The 23,584-nt window shown below is 31.4% G+C and overlaps 1 protein-coding gene across 1 annotated transcript in view; it reads right to left on the reverse strand.

Moving 5' to 3' along the window:
• Window positions 1-16,063, reverse strand: part of LOC149055417 (uncharacterized) — a 76,220-nt gene extending 60,157 nt beyond the window's left edge. Inside the window, exon 1 of the mRNA XM_089229279.1 lies at window positions 15,456-16,063. Within this exon, the coding sequence (XP_089085405.1) occupies window positions 15,456-15,667 (212 nt within the window). The 5' untranslated portion in view covers window positions 15,668-16,063. The remainder of the gene's footprint in view (window positions 1-15,455) is intronic.
• Between the last annotated feature and the right edge of the window lie 7,521 nt (window positions 16,064-23,584).

Below are 23,584 nucleotides of genomic sequence, written 5' to 3' on the forward strand. Positions count from 1 at the left end.
GTTATATGATAACGATATCCGTCTAGATGCATATAGAACGAATTTATTGTGGATACCAAAAAACGCAAGCGAATGCAGTCGAATTCTCTTTGGAGTTCATGTAGATTTTATGCTTATCGATGGCTATTGACGATAATGGTATACATAATCCGTATTAATCCGTATTATAACCTCCTCTTCATGTTTGTGTCAAAAATAATATATCAATGATCGTTGCGGCGATATTCATTAAAGACGCGTTCCACAGCCGATTAATGGTGTGTTACGAGATACTCGTATAATGTTATTAATTATTATTATCGTGATGCGGTTGTTTCGGCAAATCACATCGTTTGGTACTCTGCGAGATCTTGAATTCGTGTCGAAAACTTCGACGGAAATCGAAACGCCGAACACGTGGTCGCGTATGCTACCAACAACATCGCACGGGATGATTTATCGGTCACGGGCGTCTCGTTGAGATCATCAATCAGTCGACGGTTTTTGCCCGACAAAAAGGCCGCCGTTTTGTCTTTCCCGATCCACCGCCTACACCGGACACGAAAGTATAATAGTAATGATAATGATAATAATTTGTAAGCAAACGCCAACGCCGGCGGCCGGCCGTCCGTCGCCAGTAACGACGTGCCGCCGCGCCGTCGACTGCTAAGTAAATATAATATTATGCGATCGCTTTCGGCGGAGGTTCTACTGAAATTTCGCGAGTGATAACTTGAAGCGGAAAAGAAAATCACACTCGGCGCCACCCCTGCGAACCCCCCATGTGCCTGTCAGCAACTCTGCACAACCCTTTGACGGATATTCGTGGCAAAACTGGACGAACACACACGCGATATATTATAATTTATAACGATTTCATGTTGTAGTATATTCCAGCCTATTTTCCTGGATGAAAAATTTGCATGTATATAACTTATTTTCTCCTAACTTATCGTAAATCAATATGACTATAATATGTAGTATGTGAGTGGATAAGATTCATTCGCACAACAGTCGCGAATCGAAGATTTTCAGTCTGACACAAATCGATCCACCAACGACCAACTCATATAAATTTAATTTGACGGAATTGCGGTTTCATTTACCAAACTTAATAAAATTATGAATAAACCATAGCGGGTCGCACAACTATCAGTTGGATTAGACCAGTGACGCAATTATGGGGGTGCACGACGGCGCACCTTAGTATTATGTATAGCAGAGGCAAAGATATGATTTTCACCTACAGCAGATGCTGAACTTTATACCTATTAAAATTTAAAATACAATATACTATATTTCATTGATTTGTCGAAATTTTTATAAAATTATTTAAAAATGATATTATCATCACTATAGGTAATTCATTTCATATAAATATTATAATTTTATATGTATAACATAATATGATGGTATCTATACACCACAGTGTTTAGATATATATAGATTTTGTTATTTATGTTTAATGTTTATATTATACTGTAATCAAATATAAAAAGATACCTAGAGTAAATGCAAGCAAAGCGATTAGCTTTAAATATGACTTAATTTTTTATTACAATTATTGGATCAATAAAAGTTTGGCACCTACTGAAATTTAATGGAATTACGCCAATAGATTAGACTATTAGAGCCATTGAGTTAGTACTCTGTGATTAGAACCTAACAGCAATAACGTATCATACCTATATATTATCATTCATCAGCCACCCGACATCGATGGATTACGTCGCAATTATTATATATAACTAGTAACTACATGCAGCCCACTCGCAACGTAGGTATGTACATCAAATGTGCTTTAATGAGTTAATTACGTTTTGATCAGTTCGCCCTTTTATAAATTAATCGATTGTAAAAATATATTGCAGTCATATAATTGCTTAATTGATCCTTTATTGTCGTACCTACTTTTAATTGGATAACTTAAATTATCTTGGTCATTAACCATTAACCTTTATTAATTAGTTAATTGCTATTTTTTTCATTGTTCGTGAATCTCATTTTGAACGAATAATAATAATAATAATAATAATAATAATAATAATAATACAGCGTTAAAATAAATATGGAAACAAACATTTTCTATTCAAGACTAACTTTCAAGGTTCCAATTTGTTTTTGTTTTTGTTTTTGTTTTTTTTATTTGATTTCCTACTAGTCAACGTCTTCTCGTCGTTGTTTTCTTATCAGGATATCACAACTGTTAGTTAAGGTTTATCGCATACGATTGTGAGCACGAAAATAATTCATAAACAATCATAGAGAAATACTTATTATACATAAAAACACGCAACGCGCATATAAATATATTATAATAACACACAAAACGTGAAATAAAGTGACTCCGGTCTAATAGAAATAATAGAAATAAGACGCACGCCAGCATTTGATTTGAATGTGACTTATCACTTTTTATCGGCATTGTTTTGCGTGAAAATGTCGCAAATGTTTAAGAAATATCAAAACACTCATTCTCTACTAACAAAAAACATTCAAGGTTCTAATTATTATTATTTTATTGATTCTACTAGTTAACTATAGGTCGTTATTTTTCTTATCGGAATATCACTACTGTTTGTAAAGGTTTACACGTACGATTCACGAGAGCGAAAAAAATTTTATAAACAATATTGAAATATGAAAACACTCAACACGTATAATAAGGTACGGCTCGCAAAACATTCATGCACCGATTGAATTGAAATAAGACGCGCATCAGTCGTCATACCAGTGATTTGTTTCGGATATGATTAATCGGTATAACTTTCGTTTCATTACGACAATAACAGAGTACAGTGCACATAAAATAATATAATGACACACGGTGTCCGTTGAGAATTTCAGCACGCCTTGATAATACTACGTCGTCACTCGGGACCGGCCGCGGAGGAGGAACGCAGTCAACACGGTAAGTGCATTTGCGGACAAGGGGTCGGTAAGTCGTTTGAAAAAAAAAATAATGTTATTTACGTACATATAAAAAGGCGAGAGTACTAAAAGAAATAACATTAACGGTGAGTGAAATTTTAAGGTTAACCCGCGGACACGCGGGTAATAAAATAATACTATAACACTGGGCGCGCATTATATCATTATATTATAATATTATACGCGCTTATAAGGGTAACGCGTTTTTGATTTTTTTTCGCGCCCCTGTAAGCAATATGTCAAAATATCCAAATGATGTTGACGCCGTGCCGGTGTGGAATACATGCGCGACGAGGTCAATGGGGTGCGAAAATCCTAAATGGATTTTCGTGGTGAGCCATACATTATAATATTATACATGTAGGATGTATATAAAATATTGATAATAATGTTTTCCTTTTCGTTTTAGCTTTTTTATTATTATTCTCCTCCCGGTGGCGTAGGGTTGTTGGCGATAATTCATAACTCGAAACAGAAGAAAAAATTTTGCTCATTCACATTATATTATTATTATTATAGTAACGGTGCGTATAACTATTAATGTCGTTATTTATATTCGCACTGTACAGTGTGCACTTCGTTTTTAGCTAATGAAAACTTTTCCACTACGTAATGGTCGCAAATAATTTTCCCACGGGAGTCGCTTACAAATATGGAAACCACGTATATTTTTGTACGACCACACTGTTTCAGTTACCGTTTAGCTTAATTTTCAATTCTGAATTTACAATCATAAATATTATACAAATGCAAATTACCACACATGATACTTTTGAGAGCTAAAATTGCCATTACCCGAATTCGTAGAATTTATAGATTTCTAACGCTTATCGTATTAACTGAATAATTTGCAAAATAATAAAATCATTACGAATATCATATCTTATCGTCACAATGACTATAAGGTAGCTAAATCAATACGAGAAGATTGAAACATTTTAACTGAATATTCAATAGAAATATTATTAGGTACCTACTACCTATCCCCGATACTTTTCGTAACTTGTACCAACGTTGAAAAGCTTTGGGAGAATCGAAGCCACACTGATTGATATTGTTTTGATCAAATGTGATATGCACTTATAATATACATATCTACATAATATATTGGTAGGTAACTGTATGCTTTCTATACATTTTTTAAAATTTCTACCTATTCTTATTTATCTTCGACATAAACTAACAAAAAAAATACATTTATTTTATCCATAAATATTGTTAATAATTCTTTAGTTTTAAATCAAAAAATGGCAGAAATTAAAGGCCTGATTAAACATATAGACCACTCAGGCCCAGGATGGGCCATACGGTCATAACTTTTGCTGTATCTATCTTTCACTATATTACCGTGTTTTAGGCAGTTTTTAAGTATGGATTGTATCTCAATAGTTATTTTTTTCTACAAAAAATCGTTTAATACCTAACTATGTAATTAAATATTTTGCTACACCGATATAGTGGTAATTTTTCTTTGCTTATGCAATATTGTATAGGGTTCGACAATGAAGCAATTTTTAATAAACCGTTTTGTCCCCCGAATTTTATGACATCTAAAATCCTTGACTCGAATGAAAATAACCCGTTACCTGGAAAAGTCAACTTAAATCCGTTTTGTTGTTTATAATAATTATAAACACATTATAACATAATATAATAAAGTATTGGTGTACCTATTATTGATATTATATTATTATTTAGGTTGAAGCTCATTATTGTCACGAACACCATAATATTATTTGTACTTTAACATGATAATATAATATCTATAATATACATATTACATGCAGTTAATCCTACAGCTTTATATAATACGCTGAAACAATATCAACCCATCAACCCGACCTTATCAACTACGTAAATGTCATAGTCTCGGGACAAATCCAGGGAAATCGCGACACCCCATGTCGATCGTATCACTTTAAAATTTAAATATGTCCACATTGAATAGACTTGCTTCACAGTTCGCCCATAACAGTATTAATTATACCGCCGACCCGACCGTAATTTATAATGTACCACAATATTATGACATGATATTATTTTTTAGATTCTGAACGAAGTGATGAATGTATTGATTTTACAATGATGTGTGTGTTATTTATTGTTTTTGTGTCTATGTACAGCAGAACTAGTCGAAAAAATGCTTCAATTTCAAACTTTATGGGTGGTTTCCGATGTAAAAGTGAATATCCTTGGTGCATTATAGAGGTCAAAAGTAAACATTTTCCAACAGTTTTCAAAAAAATCGAGAAAAACAAAACAAAAATGACAGAAAAACGGGAATTTTTACGCAAAACCAGTTTTCGACCACATCGATTTTTTTATATGGTTGTAATTCAAAAGCTACTCACTGTAAATACTTGAAATTTTCACCAAATGTGTATGTTAGTGTTATCTATATACAGTTTAATTTGACTTTTTTTGAGTTATTTATAGGCCACTGAAATTTTCAATTTTTTTGAGAATTTTTTTTGAAGTGCCGGTAAAAAAATGTTGGACGACCAAAAAAACTTGAAATTTTAATAAAAGGTTCCTTATGAGTTGTTCTTATTGTTGCTAAAAAAAATTAAAAATCGTAGGTCACAATTTTTTTTTATAAGCGTTTAAATTTCAAATTTTTACGAAATCTGTCGAAAACGCGAAAATTTGCAAGTAATTTTGAAGTTGAAAAATCATAAAATTACTATTTATAACATTACTGTTATACTGTTTTACTGTCATTACTGTTTATAACTAAGGATTGAAAATACAACACTAAGTTTTCTATTAGTTTTCCTTCAAGTAGCTATAGAGAAAACTCGAAGCATCATTATAGGAAAAATTTTAAGTGCGTTTGAATTTTAAATTTTTACGAAATAGCGTAACGATAACGAATTATCCTCAAACGATTTTAAATATTTGTTATAATTCAAAAAATATAATTTATAGATACTTGAAAATTTTACCAGTTATTTAGATTGGCATTTTCTTTACATGATTAAATTTTCAAATTATTTTGACTTTTTTTGAGATATTTATAGACAACTGAAATTTTCAATTTTTCTGAAAATTTTCTTTTGAAGTGTTGATAAAATTTTTTTGGCTCTATCAAAATACTTGAAAATTTAATACAAAGTTTCTCATAAGTTATTCTTATAGTGATTAAAAAATTATAAAAATACATGGGCAAAATTTTTTTTATTAGCATTTGAAGTTCAAATATTGACTTAATACGTAAAAATTACGGCAATTTTCAAATTACCTTAGATAGAAATTCATAAAAGTTTTTCTATTTAGATCAAAGATTTGAAAATTAAATACAAGGCTCCTAACATATTTTTACAATAGCAGTTGAAAAATAAAAGAAATGCATAGTCACTTTTTTTTTACAAGCATTTAAAGTTGAAATTTTGACTAAATACGTAAAAATTACGGCAATGTTCAAATTATCTTAAATAGAAATTCATAAAAGTTTGTATTTTTAATTCTAAGATTTGAAAATTTAATACAAGGCTACTAACATATTTTTACAATAGCAGTTGCAAAATAAAAGAAATACATAGTCACAATTTTTTTTTACAAGCATTTAAATTTTAATTTTGACAACATACGTAAAAATCACGAAAATTCGCAAATTATTTTAAGCTAGAAATTCATAAAAAATTTTCTTTTTAAATCTAATATTTGAAAATTTTTAATAATCTATAATATACCCTAGACAGATAAACCATCTCCGTTCAGAATCGTTTTTCGTATACAATGATACCTATCTAGTATCTTTGCATTCAAATTTAACCTACCCTAGTCAGAGGTCCACTCCACCCCCTAATGTACAGCAGAGCGATACCCACTTACCCGCTTTTTTTTTTTTTTTTAAATGAGCCTCAACAACAAAGGTTATTGGCCTTTAACATTAATATTTTTTTACACAAGAATGAATCATTAACAATAATATATACAAAACAAAGATAATAATATGAACAAAAAAGGATTGAGATATATCTAGGTTAAATAATTTGATATAGATTAGTTTGTTTTAAATAACTGATTAATTTTTCAATGTTGCTTGGCTGGGGACTTAGGGCTTCTTCCAGATTGTCTTCTGATATTATTGTTATATTAAACACTGTAAATCGATTTTCGTTATAAACGACAGACAACAGTAATGATTGATTGAATTAATTTAATTTTTAATTTTTCAATTTATTAAATTGTCTGAAACCAGTAAAACTGTTTTTGATGCACTGACGTTACGTACAAAGATAATCATTTCAATTTCCTGACGTTTATTTTATATGTCAGTGTATTTTTAACAGCTGAGAAGAAAATCGAGTGCGAATGCGAGATTGCGAGACGGACGAATGACAAGACAGAAATTATCAGTGGGTTTTTTTTATTTAGTGACGTATTGTAAGAACTTTTAAGTTCTATAACTTTTAACTGAAAGGGTACATTTCAACTTGCTTTGGCTTTAAAGGAAGGTTTTTTTAATTTTAAATTTAGAAATTGTGATTAGTACTTTATAAAGGTTATACAGCATAATATAATTATTTAAAAAAGTAGGTTAATTGAACTCATACAAGAAATTAGGTCATCTCCTATTTTAAGTCATATTAATATTGTGCCTTTTATATTATAATCCTTTTCAGTAGACAAGGACGTGTATTATTATAATATGTGATAGGTAAATGCTAATACTGTAATGAAATTAATTCTATAATACGACAAAGGGTAACATATATATTAACTGATGTACCTGAAATATAACATTAACAAATATCATCACAACTAGATTTGAATATTTATAGTATAATAAATAATATAATATAATAGTAGTTAAAGATATTGCAAAAATAATGATAAGATATCAAATATAGCTTTTAAGCTAAAGCCGCTAAAGGAAATATATTTATATAATTATGTGTATAAGTATAACGATGACTTAATATATTTATATTTTAAAACTTTTTCTGAAATTTGTGAAGATGGTCGGTAGCCAATGCGACTTATCTGTGCCTTTAGGTTTTTTTTGTATGATTCAAAAAAAGCAAAAACTTATTAACGATGTTGTTTTAAAAGTGTTATTTATGTTCAGCTCACTTAAAAAATAATAATAATAATAACATATAACCATTATACGAATAAAATCAATAATATTTAATAATTTATCGCTCCAAAGTTAAAATACTTTGACTTTTATGGTATTTTGTTAGCATCATCTTTAAGAAAGTCCACAAATACTCCCAAACATATTATGTCACTTTATGAGGATATTATTTTTATGACTTTGATGTGATAATGATTTTGTGGGTGGTATTTATTGTAAAATGCATTTTAGGAGTATTTAACTGGGTGATTATTTTATAGGCTTACATTCATATTCTCGAAAATTATTAAAAAAAATTTGAAATATTTGTTTCCGTAATACGTATTTAGTAATTATTATTCAAGAATTTAAAAAATATATATTTTGTAATATTTGATACTTCATAAATCATAATGTTTTAAATTTATCAAATACGTTTGTTTTATGTTTCATATAATTTCTAAGTTGGATATTGTTCTGAAAACTTTGATTTGTAATAATTGAATATAACAAATTAGTTATTATACTTTTCTTGTAAGTAGTTGTTAACCATACCTATATCACTTAGCTCAGTACAGCAAAAACCTTAAATACCTTATAACTAATTATAAATAGGTAAAGCCTATTATATAACTAGGCACGTGATAAAAATTTGGGTTTTAAACATAATACACAATAAATATACCTACATTTTTCAGAAAACTGTATAAATTTAAAAAAATATACGTTACAATAAAAAATGTTTATTTCAAAATGTAAATAATTTTCATGATAACGATGTATAGTGTGTATGCTATTTAGAGAATCGTCTTCCTGCAGTTATAGGTATAAAAAAATGTATCTGAAAAGTATTGTAATATTCACTCGTGGCATTAATGCGCTTATAAATGTTTCGGTGTAATATCTGTTTATAGTTTTCCGTCGATGTTTACAACTCACTGAAATCGCATATATGTTGTCACAGCCCCAATATATGTACGTAGAACGTGGGTTGTGATTCGAATGTGTAGCGTGATGCGATTGATTTGGCTTGTTATTGCTACTGTAACGACGCGACATAATATCAACTCTGTTCGCATACCAGGGCGAAAAAATCGTCTTGTTATATAATATACCTGCGCAAGTACATTTCGCATATATGAAAATAATGTACACGGGTTTTAATATCCGGCCCTGCAGTGTTATATATATATATATATATTTTTTTTTTGTCTTCCGTAGAAATGTAGAATATAGCATTATGTTATAAAATATAAAAACGGGCAAGCGGTCTCGATGCGGGGGTGTAAAGGGTGAAAGCAAAAAATGATTTCGCCCGCCGCCGAAGGATGCAGTCGTTTTACACAGTATTTATTATTTACCCTCACACGCAAACATTTTTCTCTAATAACCACGCCGTGCTATAGGTTTTTGTTAGTCGGGGACCTTAACGTCGTCTGCGAAGGATACTGCAGCAGCAAATACCGCAAGCGCGTTCGCCGGAGCTGCAAATAAATGAGTTTAAACCTCTCCCCTCCACCGACCCCCGAACGAAAGAGATACGCGCACGCGTTTACATGTATACAAGTTATATAGGTATATGTATTGTATTTATTTATATAAAAAAAGAGACAGGTAGGAGGTAGGGTGGGAAAGTCGTTACGCGCGAGAAGAAAACCACTCCGCAGAGGGATTTAGTTATTTACGTCCCGGAGCAGTATTATTTTTCGGTTAGCTTAGGTTATTTTTCTTTCATGCGCCCAAGCGCCAGATAACCGAGCGAGAGGCGTTAGACTTTTTTTCACCCCAACCACGATAACGGGTGCTCGTCGTCTCGATATCCGAAAGCGGCTTCGGATTTTCCTTTTTACTTTTTTTTCCACCACGCCCGGCGCCAGTGGTTCAGATAACACAACAAAGCACGACTGCATGTGACCGTCACACGAGCTCGCAGACCGATTATACGCACACCCGCCGTTTAAACGTGCGACAGATAGTGCGATGCGCCGATGCAACTATATCATAATAACAATATAAGTATTATAATATATTATATATATACACTCTGTGCGATGGTATACCACATTTTTACGACTCTGTTATCGGTTGCGACTCGCGGAACGACGTAGTAATACTATTTTATTTTATTTCTCGTTAGGTTATATAGATTACGCGAATGAAAGTCGTAGATATTATATGAAGCGGACGAGGAAATGTGTCTGTAAAGTTGACTCCATCACTATAATATTATAGTTAACTGATCGATACAAATAATGTTCTAATAACTTCTAACTTTTAACATAATATTGTTAATTAATTTCAAATTAATTATTAGAATTCGCTAATAATTCTTTAATATATATTATAAGCTGAAATCCAATTTTGGCTAATAAATTTGATAAATTCATAAAAAAAAAATTAATACATTTTCAATATATTTACAAAATATTGACACATTATTGACCATAATCAATTTACTTCGAGAAATGTACTAGGTAGTTGTTTTTTAGGCAAAAAAAAAACCGTGTTTTGTATTAAATATTATTATATTCGTATTTTATATCTGACTACGTAAAATATGATTCGATTATTCTAACAACAATAAACCCAAACTATAATTATTATAAATCCTGACTAAATTTCGTCGTCGGGTCGTTTTAGTGAATAAAAAATAATCATCGTGTGTGAATTTTTTTTTTTATATAATTTTTTTACTATACAATCTGTAAATATAATATTTTACAACAAGTATATGTACTGTAAGGTTAAAAATGCGTAAATTAAAATAATATTGTATTATACTTCTGACGTAGGTATAGGTAGTAGGACCGCATGAATATATGTATTGTATTTAGTGGTTATGAATTAATTTATATCACATGACGGCGTCCCTTGCGGGGTTAATAATTTAATAATTTTGTATATATCATCTATGGAAAATGCAAACGTTGGTTTGTTTATACCGTATTCACAACAATCCGTAGTAAACAAACACCATATTGGCTTACAATCGTTTTTCTGTGTTGTAACACCTAACTAATATTTTATAGGTAGGTACCTACTGGCATGCAATTAATTATTTTCAGGAGAAATGAAAACTATATTATGCGTAGTATTAACACAAGTTTACTATGAACAATACAACATTATTTGGGCCAAAGTACCCATATAAGTATATTTTATCTAGTTGAATAACATAACTAAAATTGTACGCACGCGTTCAATGCTTAAGCCGTCAAATAAAATTTAATGTACTACATCAGCGGTTCTCAACCTTTTTAAAGTCACGTACCACCTACACAATTTGAAAATTTTTACGTACCACCTGACAATTTTTTCGCTTATTAATAATATATACGTTTATGTAATGTGTATAGAATTTTGTTAATAAATTAATTTTTTATAAAGGTAGATATTCTTCACGTACCACCTATGAGCTTTCCGCGTACCACTAGTGGTACGCGTACCACAGGTTGAGAACCACTGTACTACATGAAATAAAACGAGCTTAAATTTTTAACGCAATAATACAACGCCAATTTTGTACATTAAACTAGATTTTGTAACAAAGTATAAATGATTTTATGTAAAGTATGCAAAATATAGGTTTAGATGTACAGTATTTAATTTATAAATCATAAACAACTAAAATAATTTAATGGGGCATTAAACATAACATATTATGATAATTTAAATACATTTCTAGTAATATTTCTAGAGTATACAATTAGGTAATGTCCAGTTAGAATATTATGTAGACAACAGGTATTATAAATCTATTTGATTTCAGGAAAAAACACCGTTAATTTACTAAAATAACCGTATATTTTTTCAATGATTTTGTTTATATTTATTTAATCAATGTATTATATTATATTTAATAATTCAAGAAAAATGTAAAATAAAATGTAAAAAAATACTGGGCTTTATGAATAATGCGACACTAAAGGTTCCTTAAATCACTTAGGTAATACTAATACATAATTACGGGACACTTAGGTGATACGTAACTGACACTTAAATTTTGGTTGCATAGTTGAAATTTAAGTAAACCGTAGTTAGGCAACACTTAAATATTAAGGTATTACTTAAAGATTGTTTTTCCTCAAAATTAATTTAGTTTTCCATGCTTATCAAGAATGTTTATGATAATCACGGCCTTAGAAGATAAGGTCGGGACTCTTCCTTATCTAACAACGTTAATTAATTTGCTCGCATAGATAAGACAATTTAGTCGAGTTTTTCACCTCTATTTTATTAGACGCCTCGGACAGAACTATATTAAGGTTAAGTATAAAATTAAAAATATCTTAGCAGCTAACGAAAATTAAATATAATAATTTATTATTATTGTAATTTAAATCAAAAATCCAGCGTGTTTAGTACCCGAATGATTTATTCGGGTTTAGGGTTTTCAGTGCTGCATATATTCGGATATTTAAACACCAGTATAAAGAAATTAAACAAACATTTTGGTGTTAATAACTGTTATTATTCGGGCTTACCTATATTATAGTTGATAGGGGTGTTTACTGTTTAGTATACTATAGTTTAGGATGCAGTTAACGTCCACTACTTGATGGCCAAAATGGTAAGACTATAAGTATTAAGTTGGTAGATAGTAAATTACAGAAATTTGGAACAGATTCGATGTCAAAAATAGCGGATCAAAAAAGTACAAAAATTTCCTCTGTAATCGGACTCAACGATAAGCAAAGAGTTCCGACATTAACTTCTAAAGCCATGATGATAATTATTGGTATTATCACATTATCAGTTGTATCAGTTTGATATTCATAAATACGTATTTTGAATTTTCTATTTTTCTAATTGATTCTATCATCTAGAAATTGAATGAGGTAATGTACAAAAACTCCTTCGAAGTGTGAACATAATTATGGATGCAAAGATGAATAAAGGGGTGAAATGTGAAAGAGGTCCAAATTGGGAACAAGAAGAAAAGGTATTTTTTTTCTATTATTATCAAAAAGTTTCTAAGGTATTGGAATATACCAAAAAGTGTTTCAATAAAAATAGTAAAAAACACTAAGCTTGGTTAAATTAGTAATATATAACTTGTGGTATTTAAAAACGAAAAGTGGTCTGATGTCAGTGGCGCCGAACCCTATATTAAGGTCGGGCCATGGCCCGACATATTTTGAAAATTTAAGATAGGGCCGCTTCATATTGACCATTTTCCTCTCCACGGTATGCCATTTTTTCCGATATTAAGATGTTGGGCCTCTTGAAATATTTTTCGCCCTACTAGATTTTTAGGACTTCGGCGCCACTGTCTGATGTTGACTCCATATATATATATATGATCCAATATTAATATCAAACTATAATTTTCAATAACGTTCTTTTTAAATTTCTTCAAGTAAAATATTCACTTCCTGTGTCAGTGTAGCATAAGGTTATGTTTTCTGTTTTAAATATAATTTTCATACAGTGTAATTTATATTATATCCAATGAAACCAATATAGGTGCCTGCCGAATTTCAGTTACTACCAAAACGTTATTATTTACAAAAGGGGTGTACAATATGTGTATTTTATACCATGACGTATATTATAATATATAATGATAATAATAATAATAATATGTTTCCCGTTTAACCGTTTGTTTGTGCGGTCGATCGTAGTTTTTCGTGTGTATAATTTTCTTCATATTATAATATTATAGTTTCCGGAACGATTTAGGGGGGGAAACAAAGGCCACCCCATTTTCAACTTAAACTATGTAATAATCATAATAATAATAATAATAATACGAATAAGAACAATTTTGGTTATTTTATTATGATATAGATACACAAGTAGGTAAATAGATAAACCTATGTGGCTATACGCCTATATGCACACAGTCAACCGAATTCATATTGTTAGCATATTTTGCGACGGACAGTCCCTAGTCGCTACGCGAACAATTAGCCAATTATTGTTTTACGTAGATACGCTGCGGATAAACTTGTATAACACAATGCCTATACAAAACTAGAACTATATTATAATAATTAATCATCGGTGATAATTGGGAAGACGTCATTTGTGGTTCGTCGCCGGTGACCGGGCGCGAAACTTGAAAACGCTTGTCGTTATATTTAGGTTTAATCACAATTTCCAATTTTCCTCCACGAGCAAATGTACAGTGTACACTAAACTCGTGAGTGCGTGCGTGCGTGATTGTATCATTAATTGCTGTTGCCAGCCGACAGACGGACTTCGGTCACTGTTTAATAACAATATAATATATATTATATAAAATATATACATATAAAATACATGTATATTATACATATTATGGTGTGCACACAATGAGAGGCGATCATTACTGATATTACTGGGACATATTATTTGTATATATATTATGTATGTAGATATGTACGTATATGCATGTCAATGTATATTGTATATATATAGTATAATACTATGCTATAATATACACGAGTCGATAATATATACTTTGCCGAGCGAAAACCTCCCCGTGGACATGCCAACCCTCGCCGCCGTGTCATATTAACGCGCGTACTTTATTGTACGATTAACGAGCGTACACACACTTTATTATTTTATCACCCACCCCCCGAGTTAATGTATTCATCGAATTCCACGTCACTGCACCACGACAAAATGTCAAACGCGCAAAACGTACATTTGGATGTACAATATTATTATTATTATTATTATTATTATTATTATGTTCTAAATTATTATACACGTAATAATATATAGGTATGACGCTCAGACTTAATAGTCACCGTACACGCATCAAATTCGTAGTACACATCAACGTCCCACTATCGTGCCAACCTAACAACATAACTTTGTCGTATGATAAATAATAATTATAATTTTCGAAAGCGCATAAATTCATTTAGAACAAAATATGAATTTTACTACGCCCCTTACGAATTTCAAATTTTCTTTTAAAAATGACGTGTTTTTCAACACTGATTATGAAACTGTTTGAATTTTTTGCGGAAGCCATTATTTTGAAAGTTATAGCCTGTTACAAAGTTTAATATTTATTTTTACATTTATAGGCATGCGTGCCACACTACTACCATGCCCACTGCGCAGCGCTTATAAAGAATTTTATTTTTTTTTTTTTACGTAGTTTAACAAGTTAAGAACATGCAGATAATTGATATGGATAACACAATCAAAAGCCTAGGTTAAAAATTTCAAATTCAAATTCAATTTTTTTTTAAATTATTGTTTATTGTACCTATAGGTATACACTTTATCCATGATATCTTGGCTTATAATAATTACAGGTTCAATAATCGTATACATTGCAGGTTTTGGCCTTAGGTGTACCTATAGATGGCTCAATCTACCGGAAGGTAAAGAACATAGCTACTATCGAGTTTGATACATAATATGATAAAAACGACAACATATTTAAGTCATATACAAAATATATACATTTAAAGAATGATAATGATATCGGTATAGAATATGATAATATATAATAATAATAATATTAAACGATTACCTGTATACCAGTGCTGCGGTCGAATCAGATATCTGAAGAACAGCAGCAAGCGGCTCCATGATGATGATGATGATGATAAGAAGGTCGCTATACTTCTGCTCTCGGCGACAACTACAAATGTCACAACTGCACCACGACGACAAAATTTGAAAGCGCGGTTTGCAACACGAAAAAAATACTTTAGCGTTTGCCGGAGCAAGACTAGCGACCATCAGAGCAATAACTGATTACTTGCTCCGTCAAAACTGGTGAGGTGCTTATAGAGCGGCCATATGATTCTCGAACATATAATATACTAAGTCGATAACATGAGTTTGAGACTGAAACCGATTTTAAGTGGCTCGACAAATTAACCATCGCATGTCTTCGTGACAATGCCCAAAAGCATGGAAACACATTATAGAACAATCGAATTCTCCGGTTTATTGCAGTGTATTGGAATCGCGGATGTCTGCACTACTATCCGCGGACACGAAACACAAGATGATGCGAAGAACCAATCCGACATATTATACCGAATGATGTGGCGAGCAACATTATGACGAAAACGAAACGGACGGACCCTACACACCAGCACAAGAAAAAGGTTGTGAAAAGTAATAAGTACGTATGCGTCGACCAAAAAAACACTATAATAAGACTAACGGTGCAGCGTTCACATAGAACTCACAGGTCTGGTACAGGAGAAGATCGAGCGCGCGGTCCAAGGGTGCCAACGTTGCGATAGTGGTGACAAGGAGCTTGGATAATTTTAATTGAACTTTTATGAACGTGGTATTATACCTGTTAAGTTTGTATTTTCTTTTTTGGACTAGAACAGTGTTCGGAACTTTCTATTACGTTTGAACGTGATTTGCTTCTATAAACATTCTAAATTTGATTCTAAATATTTCTTTTTCCAAATCTAAAAGAAATTACGTCATAGAATAATGAGAGTTTTTGTGAAATAATTATGATCAAACGCTTTTAGGAAAACCAATACGAACACCTATATGGTATACCTACACAATATTTACTCTAAACAAATATTAAATGCACGTATATTATATATGCATGTTTACGCGCGGATCGCTGATGATTACCGATAATTATTATAATCATATATTGACTAAGCATTTAGGTTTAACAGTTCTAAGTATTTCGGTTTGAGCGAATTTATTAGCGAGTGTATTATCTCCACAGTGAATAGTTACGAATCTAAAACTATTGAATATATATTATAATAATATATAGACTGCAATGTAATTGCATTCATTCGGTCTGCCGCGGTTGAAATGTCTTCGGCGCACCTGGTCGTAGTCGGTTTCTAGCTCCCCAGACAATTAGGATACCCTATATTATAATATTATATACGAAGGGCCAAATTTAATGTTACATCCAGTTGGAGTTTTGGTAGTGTGGTTTCGCGATGCGGTCTATTTCACACCGTGAACCGGCAAAACCATATGGTACGTCATTTTAAGGACTTGTGGTCGGCGGAAAAAGAAAATTTATCCTAAAAATCATATAATATTATAATATTAACATCACCAGAGTATTGTAACGTATTATTATACACCCATAACGTGTAATTATTATATTATAATATGCTTTACGAAATAATGATAATATATGCATAATTATTTGTCATAATACAACACGGCTAAAATAAACAAGTTTTCAGTGTGGCAGTTACGGAATGTAACCAAATGTCTGGTACAGTTCATTTGACGACGACATAAAAATTATTTAAATGTCCAGATACAAACATGTCGTGACATAATGTGCAATCAAAAAACTCTACGAAGAAGTTAATTTTAATTCTTTAGGTAAACGTTTTAATGTTATCATCATCCGTTTTCTGAGATACTGCATGATGCCGTAGAGTAACTAATACAGTAGTTCATATTATACATAATATGTTTCAAAAATATCATTCAAACCATTTAAAAAATAAATAAGTATGTAATTACGCCATTTCGGTTGGATTAAATTTGAGATGATGATGTTCTATTGTTCTGACAATTTTGAATGGGTTGCTGTATTTACATTAAAAGTATGAGTTTATTTTGCTTTATCAATGTGACTCGTGTGGTTTATTTATGCGAACAACAATACGCGAAAAATTTCAATGGCGATGATATTAAAAAAGTTTTGAAGTAGGGTAGGAACCCACGTATTCATATCGGGATAAATAAATAATATTTCCGTATATTTTTTTTAGAGTAAATTTTATATAATTTCTTTTATAATCTTTATCAGTATAATTGGGTACAACATAAAGACAACACTATAGACGGTGTAATTCAAGGAAATCTGATAAACGAAATTAATTTAATAACTTTAATAAATAATAACCTACGACAAGAAGAAGTATTTTAATTTTATTTTTAAGTTAAAACGAGATTATTAAAACATAATAATATTATAAATGACAATGTATGATTTATTTTCAGAAACTAACGTTGTTCGATGAGAAAATGAAATATACATTTTTGAACCAATCGTAATAATATCATTACACTAAGTAGATTTTCACCAGATTTTTTTTATCACTTTATTTGATTTAATTTGCTCTGACAGTTCAATTTTATAGATGAATGATATTTTTTGTATAAAGTTACTACTGCCGAAACACATTTGAAATTAAAATGAATATCGAAATGTCACCCCTAGTGTTACACCCATTTTTTTTCATATTCAACTCGGGCACTTTTTTATTTCTAATAATGTTCTAACCCGTAACCCGATTGTACATTTACTGTATTTATTGTTTTTTTTACGATTATTTTTTTTCGTTTCCCTTCTTTTATCGCCCTCTTTTAAGTCCCTCGTTTCAGTACAGACGTACAGTCCTCAGTAATTTCACATTTTTACATTTAAAATGTATATATCATTTATTTTATTCTTCTGCGGTATCTAATCTAGATACTAATAAATTGAAGGGTTTACCACAATTTGTTCGAAGTGTATATTCGCACTAAACTATATCACAAACTCATAAGGTATGGAGTTTTTTTTTCGATCCTGACTTCTATATATTATTATACATTGTACGGTATTTTATCTTAAAATGTTTGAAGACTGTACAGTATGTAAATGGTTATCTATATAATATTATACATATCTGAATTTAAGTATAAAAAACATATGATTCAAAGTAATACATATTTTGATCATTAATATAGACGTTTTTCAAATAACAAAATTAATATTCTTCGATCAAGTTATTGTGATATCAAGGAAAATGTGTCACTGCTGGGCGAGTTCTTTTTATCAGCCAGTTCATGCTAACCATTATACTATCTCCAGCTATTACACTATTATTGTAAAAAAATATTTTTTTTTATAAATTGTATATTTATTATTAAAAAAAAAATTTTTAAAAATTCATACAAATGGTAAGTTGTAGATATAGATATCATAACAACAATATGTAAAATGAGTTTTTATTTGGAACATAAAAAAGTATAGAACATGTTAAGTTTAAAAAAAAAAACATTATCTATTGATTCATCGAATATAATACATATCTATTAAATATTTTTTTTCAATTTATATTTTAAACAATATTTAGGAGTTTGCAAAGTGCAGTGAATAATATTTTGATACGTGTATAATCATTAAATTCTATCCAACTGTCTAGATCTTATCCATTATTTAAACCTTTATAGTTTCTTCATTTTTTTTTTCAATTTTATGAGATACAACGAGTATAGTTTTTATCTCTATTATTGAATCTAGTTACTCTTATTCGGCACGTCATCTAAAGTTTTATTTTTACTTCACATAATATATTATCATAATTATATGTTGTTTTCTTTTTTCATCAGTGTTTTTCGTTATTTGAGTTCGGTACGATATATAATAACTAGTTAACTGATGAGATGTGTAGTAGAGATAAAACTATACAGTCCGTGGACTGGCTAATCGACAGACGCATGTATATAATAATAATAATTGTTGCCGTGTACACGTTTTTGCGTGACGTCTTCGGAGTGGACGGGAAGTTTATTTGTACACACGATATTAAACATAATTTTTCGTACTTATACCTACACTATAATGACAATAACGATGATAATGTGGATGTTAAGTTAAGTAAAAAAGAACCGATTTTACGATAGTACATAATATTACAACAACAACAACAAAAATAATAATAATATTACGTAAGTATAATAAACGCAGGTAGATTCCGCTGAAGTGCTGCTGAGCTGTACGGCGCACTGTCTCGTCGTTGAATGTCTGTAGCAAAAATAAAAATAAAAAAGATGGAAGAATTTGCCGACACACACACACACACGCTCACTAACGCCTCCTGCAGCGTGCGACCGTCGGAGGACGAAATCAGTCGTGTACGTCGCAAAGGTCTCCAAAGGGGCAGAAAACGAGTGGAGGTGCGTTGTGGGTATGGTTACGTAGCGGGACGGCGAGAGTGAATTTTATGCAAAATCCGCGCAAAGACGACCGTGTAAGGTGTCCGTCTTGGTTGAATAAGATAAACGACCGTGTGCTGGGTCATTGGTTGCCGCCGCCGCCGACGACGACCGGTCCCGCGACGGTCACCGATGTGAGCTCACACACGCACACACACACACAGGCTTATAGAACGTGTGACTGGGAATTCTCGGCGCGTAAGTCCGTACTGGGAATAATATTATTACCTACGCGTATACAGTTCGTGTGTTGTAACTAGGCGACTCGGCGCGTCCTTCAGATGAAAAAAAAAACTCAAAAAACTTATGTTATACACTCCTTATATATGTTCCCTACAACTTACGATAGTCCTTGGGTACTCCTTTTTCTTCGGTTTTTTTCCAGCAGACGCTCATAATTTTTTCAAAAGAATAACCCATATTAAAATATTGGCACATTCACAACATTTCAAAAGACGACAATAAATCGCCATATTATATTCTATTATGAGAGCCGACGAACCTGTGTTATAAATCGGTTGTGTGCTGTACCTAAACAATGCAATACGTTCGTTGAGTTTCAAAATAATATGTACAATTCGATCGGTCGGCAAGCGAGACGATCAGTCAGTGCTCCGAGACTAATGGTTTTCACACGAAAACTCACCGGAATAGAAGTATCCCGCGGTAGCGTTAATTAGGCTAATATCGATCAACTATAGGTACCTACATACGACCGCGTTTAATTATTGTAACCAGCGAGAATGACGGCGGCGATAATGCGTTTCGTGTCATGACCTATCCATAAGTACCTCCTATAATACGTCAATACTTCGTAGTGTATACGCTATAATAATTTATATATGTTTGGGAACGGAAAAATAGACTTTTAAAAACAGAAATTTATAAATCCTCATAACCAACGAAAGAATTCGATTTATTTGAAATTAATATAAATAATTTACCATTTATAAGATTTTCAATACTTTTTTCCTCAAATGTTTGCATTATAAGTAAACTTTTTTACTAATGAACTACATACGAGTGGTTCTTGAGCCATAAAATAAGTTTTATAGGCTTGTGTAATAACAAACAGTATTAGTTGGTTATTGTTATGATTTTGCAGGTGAATAAATTATTTTGCTCCCTAGTTTTGTACCCAGTTACAAGAGTTGTGACTAGTGACAGTGACAAACAATAAAATATATATACTGTCCTACATTGTTTTATTTTAGTACGTTGAGTTCTAATGCAGCTATATTATATGTACTGTACTCAGTCTCCGTCACTCTCTCTCTCTATTTCTCCCTCTCCCTCTCTCTCTGTCTATCCGTCTAATTAAGACGGAAAAGTTAGTTAATGCTCCGGCAGTACTGTTGGCGGTGGCGGCAATTTGTCAAAAAATAAAAATAAAAACGCCCGGTAAACAATTATTTACGTCCGTTAATCAGCATCTTTCGAGGACAGCCGTTTCTGTTTCCAATTTGCTCCGGGGGCGTATCCGCGGTACACACTTCTTGACGTTTCTTATTTTTCTCGTCACCACGGCGTGTAAGTACCTACCCGTGTTATATTATTATGTTCGCTGACCGCGTGTGAAGGGCCGCTATACAGAAATTAAACAAGAACAAACGACCGGCGGGACGACAGGCGGCCGTCCCGAGCGTGTTGAGGAAATCGTTAGCGTTCTATGTTGGTTTTAATTTTTGGTTTATTTTCGTTTGGTTTTTTTCCGCCCGTTTTTCCTGAGGATTTCCGTCGGCCCGACGTCTAGAAAGCGTCGACGCTGTTTACAAATAAATCCGGCCCGGTCGACGGAGTCCAAGAATGTTTGGCACGCGAACATAACAACAGCTGCCGTCGTTGAGTCAACACTCGTCCACTCCGCGGCACACAAAGCACAAACGACGGTGATAATAATAATAATAATAATAATATTCAACACAAAAAACGATCGTACTACTGGATTCCGATACGTTACACCACGTACTCATAGAAATACAATATTTATATTATTTATGGACAAATTTTCAAAACAATCAAATCCATATTTATATTTTTTTTCTAACGTCATTCTATCTATCATATGACTATATCACTTAACAACAATTACAGTTTATGTGATATAACCCATAGAAAAAAATGCGTATTGTTCTCCACAACTTATTTTATTTAGAATATAATAGCGTCGAAACACTGGAATAGTTTCAATCATTTAGTTTTTGAAAATCAAAGGTGAAATAGAAAAATATGGTAAATAAAATATATTATAGAAGATACTGAAATTAATACAAGCTGAGAGACTTTAAAAAATAAAAATAATAATTAACGACAACGCATCATATAAAACGTAATGTATATTATACATATAAAGTAGTATACCTATAAAATAAAAGTTGAATAAAATTAAGTTTAAAAATCCAAAAATATACTAAACTTTGTACCTATGTACAAATGTACAATGTATTAGGTTTATAATATAGATATAATCACTAGTACTATAATATTAGTTTCTGTTTTGTTTGAATAGCACTACAAAAAAAATTGCTTCTTATCTTTTGAATTGATTAGATTATATAAATTTTTGTTATTTCATAATATGATGATGTTATTCTAATAAACTCGAAATATATTAATTAATTAAATCTTTATCACAATGGAAATCGTTTAAATACATAAATCGTTTTTATTTTAAAATTCATTTTTAACAAATTATCTACCTAGCTCATATTATTTTGTTAAAACAATGAAAACACTTTTGAACAAACAAAATTTGATATTATTTTTATAGCATTTATGTATTATTATAATACCATATAATATTAGGATTTTGGAGTAGTCATATAAAGTATTATGAATGAAGATGACAGAGTAATTTGAAATCGTATGCGACGTATCATTGTACTTTTAAACTTGTGCAGACAGATAATATCAAACTGAAGTTTTAATCCCAACCATCATATTATAATATGATCCTTTTTAAAAATTTAATTTAAACGTTACATTGTCATAATTTATGATCCAAGAGTTTGAACTACCGAATTGTATATAGTTATATAAATATAATGTTTAGAGCTTCAGAATATGGAATTATCTCCTTTTTTTTTCCTTCTGCATGACACACAGGATAAAAATATATTCCTACTCTATATTTTTTGTCAACTTTTCGATCGGATCACGACTACAGTTGTGGTACTTATACAACATACAAAATATACTTTATGTACCTTTGTACGTACTTTATAGCACGCGTGGGCAGTTAATCCAATCGTTCGTAACCGGATTATGGTTTGTATAGGCGTCTCTATTGCGTTTCATTTGTACTATATTATATTACACGATTCCATTGTTATCGAGATATGACTCTCGACAGACATTATATAATAATATTATTATTATTTTACTTTATCCCTCAGACGATATTCGTACGATATAAGTACGCCGTACGCATAATGTATATAGTTTACGGTCGACGGCAAACAGTGGCCACTCCTATATGGTCGAAGATGACACCTGCAGCAGTAGTCCGGTCTATTAAACGAGCACCCGTACCGATAGTATACCGGTTAAAGGTTGTAGGTATCTGGTATGTACCTACATCATATTATTATGTGGAACTCGCAGCAGCGCAACAATGGGTATAAAATCGGTGTCCTGCCGAGGTCCTGTCCGCCGCGCAGGAAAGTCATATGACCGATCGTGTGAGCTAAACGTATTGTATATAAATACATA

Source organism: Diuraphis noxia, unplaced genomic scaffold, assembly GCF_037042655.1.
Source record: "Diuraphis noxia isolate RWA-SAM2 unplaced genomic scaffold, SU_Dnox_SAM2 contig0005, whole genome shotgun sequence".
NCBI classification, from domain to species: Eukaryota; Metazoa; Arthropoda; class Insecta; order Hemiptera; family Aphididae; genus Diuraphis; species Diuraphis noxia.